The sequence below is a fragment of the Lytechinus variegatus genome, chromosome 3 (genome assembly GCF_018143015.1).
Source record: "Lytechinus variegatus isolate NC3 chromosome 3, Lvar_3.0, whole genome shotgun sequence".
In the NCBI taxonomy this organism is placed as follows: domain Eukaryota; kingdom Metazoa; phylum Echinodermata; class Echinoidea; order Temnopleuroida; family Toxopneustidae; genus Lytechinus; species Lytechinus variegatus.
The window spans coordinates 365512-377617 of record NC_054742.1 but is presented as its reverse complement, the minus strand read 5'-3'; the positions used below and the strand labels follow the sequence as shown (position 1 = coordinate 377617).

Genomic DNA, 12106 nt, shown 5'->3' with positions numbered 1-12106 from the left:
ATTAAAGGAAACTCAATTAGATATACCATGTGAATCACCTGAAAGAGTACCTTAATTGTTCCAAATAATTTGATACCATAATGTGGTATGTGTTAACGCTTTGATAATCAGGAGTTGTTGGTTGTTTTTTTTTTTTTTTTTTTTTTACTGTGATCTAAGTTCGATTTGCGCCGAAGGCTGCAATGAATAAATTTATGTAGGTGCCCATGATGCCATTATCCTTAATAAGTTAGTTAACATATTTGAAAAACCCTTTTCAATGGAATTAACTTGAGAATTTATACTAAAAAGTATTTATTACACAATTCTTATGTTAATTATTAAAAAGTGTGTTTTGCAATGGATCTTAATGCAACCCTCGTAGGATGAGGACATCATTGACATCTGGATTCATTAATTGGAGTCATGCCTTACTTTGGCGCAAGTCAAAATTTACTTTAATCCAAGCACACTGTAAACAAAAAAGTGTTAATATAGCACATACAGTGCTCGTATAATAACTGCACTAAAAGTGCTGATTTTCTAGTTTAAATATAGAATAAAAGCACTCGTAGTACAGTCACTATACATGCACTGTAAGTGCTAAATTAGCACTTAATTTTTTTACAGTGCATGAAGACATACCACACAAATGTGGTATTAAATAATTTTGGAGAATATACTCTTTCCGGCCATATATCATGGTGATATGTTCATGTCATCTTTTCCCTTAAATTTGTGATTTTTGAGGTGTCAAGTTTGCTTTTTATTTACAAGGTGTAATGCTAATAAAACGTCCCCATCTACATGACCCATATCCCTCAAATCAATCAAATGAATATCAGTCTTGCTTCACGTAATATAGGAGGCGCGATAGCTCAGTCGGTAGAGCAGGGATTTCGGATTCCGGTGACCCGGGTTCGATTCCCACTTGGTGCGCTAGTGCCCTTTGGTAAGGCATTAATACTCATTACCAGGTCCCTCGGAGAGGACCTTAAGATATCGGTCCTCTGATTGCTTGCTCACAAGTGTTCATGCTTTCTTAACGATCAGGTAAGAAATCACCACCATTTACATAATCAATGCATTGCTTGTAACAGTAAAAGAACATACGGAATATGAAAAGAGTAAGGCAGCATAATACCTTGCCAGACTCATGTTTCGTTCCCGAGGGTTGATTTGATTTTGATTGGAGAGGTCCCTGGACATTTCTACGATAAGATGTTACTGACAGGCCTAGACGAGAAAGATTGCTTTTACGTGGGCAAGAGGAAGACATCAAAACAGCATTGTTGTTGCTAGACTACGGAATAACAATGACACGATTAGTGTCACAAACTGAGATGGGTGTAACATTGTTGAGTATTATTGATCAACAGAGAGATGAAGATTTCGAGGTCATCAACTTGGATTTCAGATTCATCATCGAGGTGAGTTGAGCAAGTACATGTACTTTTTGGCAGGTAAATTGAAGAGGGAAATTGTAAATTGTTTCATCCAACTAGCATGACTAGTATTGACTGAAGGCCTATATCAAGTATCAACTCACTATGAACTCATTACAATCAAAATCCATTATCCTTAACAATTTTTTTTCCATCGAATAACAAATAAGGGTTAATAAGGAAGGCCTTAAAACATATCTGTAGAAGTTTCATTGTGCAACATTACCTCTCAAAAATTTACTTGGGGGACAGTGTGAGACAAAATTCATGGATTATTTAGCATGCATGTTTTACACTTGGAAGCAACATATTTTCATGCTCTGAAAACAAAATGGCCATTAACCAAACCCAAAGAATACGATCTCGTCTTTACTAATGTTCAAATTCAGGGATTCCGTTGAATTTGGCAATAAAACTTCGATTCGTCTGGAGGAGACAGCCCGAAATCCTTGAAAGTGAATTCCCGTCTTATCACTCCCAAGCAGGTAATTCCGTCCAAGGTATGGTCAGTCTCTGGCGTCAATGTGTCCATAAGTAGTCACTGAGGTTGCTACTACAAAATGACGATGGGTCCACTTTTCCTAACTTTTATTACAGAATGTGTCATGAAGTTATTATTTTATGGAAAAAATGGCAAATGAATTATTTCACTTGAGAAGGAGTCGATTTAACAGACAAAATAAAAGGAAAAGAATTGTCATAAAATCGTAAATTGGTCGCTATTCTATAACCTGATTAATACTTTCTTCAAAAAAATGTATTCTGACATTACATAAAAATACAATTCACTTTGATAATAAATACAAGTTTTTATATTTCTATTTGATCTATCTGTTATACTTTTCTAAGCTATTATCTTAAAGCAAGAATAAATTATGTACAATAATAGCAACTGAATTCTGAGGTTCAGCAGAATTTATATAAAAATACATTCCAGCAAATTTGACTTATTTCTTGCAACTATGTTTTTTTTTCAGCATGGAGTGGGCTGTTCGCAGCACCATAAATTGTAAATTGAATGATCTTATAAATTTCATGATCAATTTAGGTTAGCGTGGGACGGCGTGAATGAGGGAAGAGGGGACCCTGGATCCCATACAATCACTACATAGAGAAAATCAAACAGTCATATCCCTTATGAAACCCTTCACATATCAAAAGCCCTGTGATTGGTTAATATCGACTGAAATCGCATAAATCAAGTTTTTAGATTCCTAAGGTGGTAACGAAATTGTAGATCCTACAACTATTTTCACACTTGATTCCCACATTCCCACTGTAGCACTTTATTACGTTCACTAACTCTTGCAAACACCATCAATCCACCAATCATTACTTCACTGTTAGAGAAATACTAATAAGCTAAGGGCAAGATGACTAAGTGGGATTAGCATGGTTTGTAATGAACAAACAGTGATCACTACTCACCAGGGGGACCACCTGTTGGTTTAAAGGTGATTCACCTGTCTTACAAACGACACCATCGTCTGTCACTCCAACTAATTACAACAATAGGTCTTGACCTTATCCAAGACTATTTGACATTTACTTTTTCGGAAATTTTCAAAAAAAGCTTTGCATTATATATGTAAATTTAGATCTGTATAAGGCCTTAATTATAACAAGTTTAGAACTTGTATTTATACAACAATGATTAATATCGTTATGTAAATAAGCTTTTGTTTGCATTTTTTTTTATTCCACGCGACTTTGAATGGTAGAGTGGAAACATGAGTAAGTGACAGTACCTGTCCAACTAAATAACCCCTTGGACTGGTGTTGACAGGCACTGTTACTATGGGAACCACAGAGATGTATCATTAACGACTGTTAGTGCTCATTACATCCACAGACTTCATTTATGGAAAGTACCAAAACTTGATATCTGAGATAGTAGTATTCTAGGGTAATCAGTGGCGTAACTACGGGGGGGGGGGGCATGGGGGGGCACGTGCCCCCCCAATCGGCTGACCAAAAAAAAAAAAAAAAAAAACGGGGAAAAGGAGAAAAAGAGGGAGAAAGGAAGAGGAATGTAGTGGGAAAGAAGAAATTATTTTAATATTCATTATAATGTTATGTTATATTACATAGGAAACATTTTTATCATAACTTTATGAAACATAATTTGCTCAGGGCCTATGTTGTCATTGTTCCTGGTGCTCGCATTGTCAGTTTAAAGAGATATATAAACCTGTTGTACGAAAAACTCCCGTTTCAAGTCAATATACACCAAATATATTATTGTTTTATGTAGTGACATACGCTTCTTTTTTCATGAAAACTGATTAAAATGATTGCCCCATGTCAAGGTCTTAATATGAAACATTTCCTGTCCATAATTACGTTCGCATCAGTGGAGTGGTGAGATAATTCCTAAAATCAGTCCTTAAAATGTCCCTTTTTCTGATCTGAATATCAAAAATTTTCAGCTCGCGCTCGCATCATTTGGTTAGTGAAATACGTATGGTCTTAGTGAATTCCTACTAGTAAGCCTTAGAATGCCCGCTTCAGGTCTGAATTATCTAAATTTTCAGCTCGCGCTTCGCACTCGCAATATTTGATTAGTGAGATGCGTATAGTAATCATGATTAAAATGACTTCAAAAAGTGCTTCATGTCTTCAGATGTAATTTTAACAAAATCAGCAAGCGCTTGGCACTCTTGGTGAGATATGTATACTATTAAGGGATTCCTAAAATATAGTCCTTAAGAGCTCCCTGTTTGGGGTCAATATATACAAAAATTTCGGCTCGCGCTTCGCGCTCGCATTGTTAAGCGAGACAAGTACGTATCATGATTACAAAATCGATTATAATGTCCCTTTTTAGGTCTGAATATCAAAAAATTTCAGCTCGCGCTTCGCGCTCGCATTATTTGATTGCTGAGATGCGTATTTTCATTCGTGATTTCAATGACTATAAGTGCTTCCTTAAGATGTCTCCATTAGGTCAGTATACCTGACAACTGAGGTATACCTGACAACTGAGTCACTAAGTGACTCAAAATTTTTGCTGGTGCCCCCCCAATGCCGTGACCCACGGTACGCCACTGAGGGTAATTGCCACGTATTTGTAATAAATATGTACCTTGTCTTGTTTTTTTAATGATGAGTTTCATAAATACTACCTATCAATAATTGAAATCAATCCATCAAACCAAGGAGCTTCACTGTTTGAAACTCATACACATTTCCCGTCAAAACGGCTCGTTTTACATATCTGCAAACATTCTGTGAAAAGACTGACTTTCTATATTCTATCGCCTTCTATATAACATCCACACATTTCTAGATATCTTGGGGAGGAAAAAAGTGGGTTTCTTTAAAAACTTCAGCATATGACCATGTGACTCTGTACAGTGGAGTTTTCATCCGAATGGCACGCACATGCCCCTTGCCCAGATCCGTTGCTTTATTGCTACTTCCTTCAATAGGCCCAACGGTAGTTCGCAACGATATCTTAAAATGTGGATTTCATCTAATAAAAAATCGCATGATTTCGATCTACCCGCTTCTTCCTTCATCTACATCATAGCAGACGAACGCGCACTGGGTGCCCAACGCACGTCGTCAAGTATCATCTGTCTCCCGCAGCACCCGCGGATCTCATGACATCTTGCAAACTATCGAACACGAAAGAATAACAGGGAAAAGGAACGAAAGATTTGAAAATATATCATAAGCTTTTTTAAAATATCTTTTTATTCAATCTCTTTAAGTGATATCATGGCGGATAAAAGGCACCATTAGTTTTCTACGAGTTTGCCGAAATTGAAGAAGAAAACCTCATAAATTTGATGTGAGCAGAGAAGCATCCGACTAAACGTCTCCATTACGCTAGAAGTCTGCGCATCAAAATAAATGAATGAAACTCTGTTGAGCATCAAAATGGCGAAAATATGGATGATATCACTTCTGGTCATCTTCATGGTAAATATCGAATTACACTTTTCTTTAATTTCGTAGAAAGTTATGTAGTCAGCTATGCAACTTAAAATATCACTGCATGTGCTCTCATGCTCATGCCAAAGGCATCTCTTGAATAGAACAGGGAAACAAAAAGACTGACCTCGCGAAAAGATGGGTCTACGGTTAAAGCTCATTTATATTTTATGAATTGGGAAATTGATACATTTCAATAGAAATGTAATGAGACTCCAACGAAGAAATATCTCACATATAGCAAATAGATAACGTAGAATGAATAAATATAGAAATTTCATTCATTAATGTGGCCAATCGGAAAGGTTCAATCATTAGGCCTAAAGTCCTTACTGCATCTCTTTGAATTGGCATTTGTATTCTACAATATTCGTACTGTAACCACACGTCAGAATTGTCATTATTTTCTTATCATTTCTTATCATTTTAAACAGAGATATACCTCAGCAAATTTTACAGCCATATGAATACCACAGACTGCTTTCTTAATTATTGCATAATGATTCCTGAAACAAACATTGTGTCATGGTATAAATTTTGTGACATAATTCTCGAAAACAGAATATAATAATGCATATTCCAATGTATACATTGATCATGATTTTGATGTTGTTTATGACGTCGTATTCTTAACCCAAGAAGATAATTCCTTTAAATAAACATTGAACCATTTTACAAGTTAGCTTACAGGAATTAAATGCTCTTGAACGTTAGTAATTATCTGGTATTGACCAGGGTCGTCGGGAATCCTAAGTAATTTTAAAGCATGTTTGAATAACTAACAAGTGTCTTAATTGATAGAGGACTTCTGGCTAATTGATAACGGAACTGCGCCAGAGCCTAGCCCGATTCGGCCAAGGAAAATCCGGAGGAAATTGATGGTGATGCTTTGAATCTGCATGACAGTTATCCTCCGAACTGACCCCCTTGAGTGTTTGGTTCTTGGTTACAAGAACCATGTGAGATATAGCTTTTGTTTTGGAAGCTATGCACAGATCCTCACTATCTTTGCTAAAGTTGTTTCACGCTTGCCCCCCCCCCCCCCAAAAAAAAAGGAATACGTTTTTTTTCCATAGACAAATTCATTACGGATAAGAATAGCTGATATTAATAGATGTCTTGTCATCTGCAATAGAGTTTTGGTTTGCTCATTTTTGATGCTGTAACCGACTTTAGTCTCATCTGTATTCTACAACATTTTAAGTTGTCTAATCAAAAATCAAATTTGTCGCATTATATTGTGCATCTTTTATACATGGCGTTATTGATTTCTTCACTTCACTTCATTGTTATATTAATTTACATTGTTTTTTATTGTTATTTAGAATTTTATTAATTATACGATGTCATTTAGCCAATATCGATTTAAAATCTATAAATATTCCCAGTATCAAGACCATTAAGTTGACAACAAAATTCTATTAAGTTAAAATACACAATATGTTTCGATCAAATGTATATGCTCACATTTAGGTCTGTACATTGAATTCAGATCAGACCAGAACAAAATCATCACTGAATCTTCTCGAATAAAATTCAGTGAGCAATTTACAGGATGCAAGAATTAGCCTTCAAAATGTGGTTGACTTGCGACCCTTCTCCAAGAGGCTAAAGGAAACTGACCGGATAGCCTGTCTCTCTTACTTTATCCTGGGAAATGTTACTAAGATTATACTTTGAAATCCATCCCAAATGGCACGAAGCATGAAAGGGAATTTTCATTCATTCTTATTTCAGCTTTTACGCCTAATTTGCTATTATGACCCCATTCCAACTAATACCGAATACCCAAACCAATACCTTATATCTGCCGACGTGGTCTGTGAAGGTCATCTTTGTAAGTTTTGTTGCATTTAATACCTGAATTAGTTGGAGAAAAGTGAAAACGACTATGATGAATAGGATAACTCTGCGAAATACTCAAGTGCTAGGCCTATCATTAAAAATACGGTCCTTCTCTTTTTATGTGTGGGTGTGTGTTGGGGTGGTGTATTTGTTGTATTGGATTTCCTTCTCTTTTTTGTGTTTGCTTGTCTTTCTCTCTCTTTAACACACATACATGCACACACCATCCCACCTTTGACAAACGCGCACACACTCATTCTACGGTATAATCTCACCAGGACTTCAATCCCATCCATTTGTTCTTATTTCAGCTTTTACGCCCTAATTTGCTATTATGACCCCATTCCAACTAATACCGAATACCCAAACCAATACCTTATATCTGCCGACGTGGTCTGTGAAGGTCATCTTTGTAAGTTTTGTTGCATTTAATACCTGAATTAGTTGGAGAAAAGTGAAAACGACTATGATGAATAGGATAACTCTGCGAAATACTCATGTATCATTAAAAATACGGTCCTTCTCTTTTTGTGTGTGTGTGGGTGTGTGTGTGTATTGGGGTGGTCTATTTGTTGTATTGGATTTCCTTCTCTTTTTTGTGTTTGCTTGTCTTTCTCTCTCTTTAACACACATACATGCACGCACCATCCCACCTTTGGAAAACGCGCACACACTCATTCTACGGTATAATCTCACCAGGACTTCAATCCCATCCACCTGCCGTATCCCTTCCTATTCTCATCTTCAACCTGACCCTGAGTTTGTCATAGACCTGTCAGTCCATCCAATCAAACACCATGCACCGTCATCATCGGATGTGGTTATAATAAAGGCTGTAATGTAATCTTATTCTCAATCATGATGTTTTGCCTCATCACTGTAATGCCTAACAATGCCTTTGAGGTAAATAAAAAAAATGTAAGCATACTCATGTTACAGATTTCGGTGTAAAGTAGAATTCTGATACAAACTTACCACTTACATGCAAGTAAAACAGCAAAGAGATATATGGGAATATAAAACTCGTGGGTCTTTATTGTCCTATGTACTTGGATGAAGTTGCAGTACAGAGAGACTTTGTCAGTTTCTTCGTTTACAGATTACACGCAGTACGAAATTCATTTAATTTCGTAATCAGTATATGATCACGTTGATCTATTCCTGTATAAAAGGGGAGCAGTACCCTTCTCAAAATATATGAAAATAATTTTCAATTATTCAGTAGAAGGAATTGGATCACTAACTTAAAGTACCCAAATCTAATCCACCCCTGCCCCCGAAAAGCCCATATTTTGTTTAAACTTTGGATGGAACATTTCATGTTTGCCTATGGCTTAACCTCCCTATAACATGATGATGGACATGGTAAATACACGAGTAAACTCCCAAATGATGCTCTTAATAATGCTGTACGTTAGATTTATTAGATGTGGGTCACTGATTAGGTGGGACGCCGTTCTTGAAATCTGGAGGATGACCAGCGTCCCGGCCCGCAGCGTCGAAGGAGACACAAACCTCTCTGAAAGCTCTGAGGCATACTTTAATGTTTAACTGCATTTTATTCAAATATTGTATACTTAAGAAGTACTTGTTCTATACAGGTAGCAAGATGTCACCTGGTACAAAGTTTGATATGATTATTCTACCGTATATAAAATGGACTAACTGGTGAAGTGTTGTTTCCATCTGAATGATCTTCGTGCCACGTTTTAAGCTCTAAAACGTAAATCTATGTTACCACTGTATTGATTTACCCCGAAAGGTAAATATTGGTTTGTTATTGTTTTTAGGATCATAATTTGGAACGACATTCTTTCTAAAAGGCAAAATGAAAATAAATTAGCCTAAAAATCTACATGCATATAACGGCATCAATCATTTTTATTTCTAATGCTGCAGTCACATTCCCCCTTCATCGATTTTAATCCTCCTTGGTAGCTGGTACTAAAAAGTGAACTCGCCGTACGGCCGCCGAAGGGGCAATATGCCCATTAATTTAGCTTTTTTGTGTGCTCAATCGTGTCGCTCACCCACATTTCTTTTCAAAATTCAACTTCTAGTTCTTTCACAAGTTTGTCTCAAGCCACACTAAATGCCCATGTTTAAGCCATGAAGCTATTGTTTAGTAATATTATGTACAATAATTTTCACGGGCGTGAGAGGGGGTATTATCCCCCTTTTTGAGAATGCCCCCTGTTTGAGTGGGCATATATAGATTTTCACTAAGAAAAACATATGCTTTGTAACATACAACCCGAATATACGCCAATTGTCCGTTATTTTTAACTTCTATCTATACTTCTGTCACGTTTCAATAATATTTCCAAATGGAAATCTACTCAAATGATTTGCGAGCATAAAATCTGAAAATATCACCTATACAGTGCGTCACAGAAAAAACGAAACCGAGATTAAGCGATGATTTATTATAACTTAATCACAAATACAATAGACAAATTACCTACCAATGCAGCTTAGAATCTCCTCTTTCATCTGATATTACTTAGATTATTCCTCATCCACGCATGAGTGAGCAAAAACAATTTGAAGAAAGGATACCAAAACTCATTTGGCGGGGGGTATCTGAATTTCCAAAAGAAAATCACATGCCTAAAAAGTTCAATATCTGCTCTTTTATTTGATACCTTGATCACAAAAAATGGTCAAAAAATAAAAAAGTTATGTTCCCTCGAAACAATGCTTGTATTTCCAGAATTTCATTAAATAAACGTGTTTTCACCAGTTTCCCACAGAAGCTATCGCATGGTTAACAAAAGACTTAATGCATGGCTGATCGTCAACAAAACGGATTGTCGAGTGAGTTTGAACGCTAGCCTGTAAAACCTCTTCTTTTTATGAAATTATTGAAATTCAAGCCTTATTTCAAATAACCAGAACTTTGTTATTTCTTGACCATTTTCTGTAATTGAGGTATCAAATTAAAGAGCAGATATTGAACTTTTTAAAAATGTGGTTTTCTTTTTGAAACCCAAATACAGCCCGCCAAATGACTTTTTGGTATCCCCTCTTCTCATTGTTTTTGCTCACTCATGCGTGAATGAGGAACAATCTAAGTAATATCAGATGAAAGAAGAGATTCTAAGCTTTACAATGGTATTTCATTTGTCTATTGTATTTGTGAAAAATTATGATAAGTTAATGATAAATCTCGGTTTCGTTTTTTGTGGGACGCCCTGTATAGCTGGTTATTGCATAGGTGATCTGATTAGCTGCAGTATCTTTTAGATCGATACGGAAGTATTCGGATTGAGATATGAATCTATCAGGAAGGCATTGAACGTGCATGTGACCATGATGATTTTTTTCACCATACCCTAACACACCCACCCCAACACACATACCTGCACACCCCTCAAAATGGTCATGCATTTACTATATAAAACCATTTGAAATGAGATTTGATTTGAACTTAATTGCGATTAAAAATTGATGTGAAAATTCGTGTTCAATATATATATATATATATATATATGTATATATATATATATATATATATATATACATGTCCCCACGAGCTACACTCTTAAAAAGTTTTGGAAAAAAGGACCCAATTTTTAACCATCACTGGGCAACATAACATACTGTCCACACAACTATTGGTTAAAATCTGTCCAAATCTGGTAACAAAAACTAATAATTGGGTAATAAATTTGCTCAATTGGATCATAATTGCCCAGAGTATATATGTTTTTACCAACATAAATTACTCAACACAGTGGACAGTGTGTTGCCCAATATTTTAATATGTAGACAGACATCACACTTACAATAGCATATCATTTTGAATTCATTCTTAAATTTATTTAATCAAAGAAACATTTCATTTCGGGTTATTTCAAAGAACGTAAGTTTTGCTCTGTTTAATCATAAGTTAATAAAATTGATAAAATTTTTGAAGATGGACATTCATCATCTATTGACATTCCTTGTATCTAGTTAACCTTACACTATACCGACATTGATAAACATTGCGTCAAGTTAGTTGATTAGATAAAGCTGGTTTCTAATTGGAAAGCTCTTAATATAATGACTGCAATATAGAATGTGGTTTGATCAGCAAAAGAATTAGGCTGGCTTAATATGTAATGTTATACAATATAAACACGGATCATTAATTTATAGATTGTTTCTATAGAAGCGTGAATATGATAATGTACAATTTTCTATATCTTTAATACATTGGAGCGGGTGAACAAAACAGGAGCGTCGCTCCATTTTTCAAATGGGGGGGGGGCAAAATCATAAATCAACGTTCCAAAGTCGCTCGATCACACAAAACAAACAAACTCACCCACACACACACAGGCCTATATATACATACACACACACACACATATATAAATATATATATATATATATACATATATTACATATACATATATACATATATATATATATATATATATATATATGACTCATGAGAAAGAGACACATATCTCACCAACAAATTAATATGCGAGCGCGAAGCGCGAGCTGAAATTTTTTAGTATACTGACCTTGAAACAGGAAAAAGGTACCTGGTAAGGACTGTTTGTAGTAACTCTTGAGGAGAATTATATACATGTATCTCACTAACAGATAATGAGAGTGCCGAGAGCGAGCTGAAATGTATTTATATACTGACCTGAAAGCTTGATATTCTAAGCATTTCGATCTGACAAAAAATGACAGTTTAATGGATGTTTTTAATAAGGAACAAGATACATGTATATGTCTAACAAAAGATTGTTGCAAATCGAAGCGGGAATTCTTTTGAGGTTTGGATCTAAAAACGGGACAATTTCATTTATTTGATAACGAAACGTATGGGTTTTGCTAAGAAATGATGCGAGCGCGAAGCGCGAGATGAAAATTTGTATATTCAAATTTGAAAAGCG

At 35.5% G+C, this 12106-nt stretch overlaps 1 protein-coding gene across 1 annotated transcript in view; it reads left to right on the top strand.

Annotated features, from left to right (window-relative positions):
• Positions 1 to 4964: 4964 nt before the first annotated feature.
• The window catches only part of LOC121409908 (fibropellin-1-like), a 30080-nt gene continuing 22938 nt past the window's right edge, over positions 4965 to 12106 (top strand). Inside the window, exon 1 of the mRNA XM_041601692.1 lies at positions 4965 to 5351. Within this exon, the coding sequence (XP_041457626.1) occupies positions 5283 to 5351 (69 nt within the window). The 5' untranslated portion in view covers positions 4965 to 5282. The remainder of the gene's footprint in view (positions 5352 to 12106) is intronic.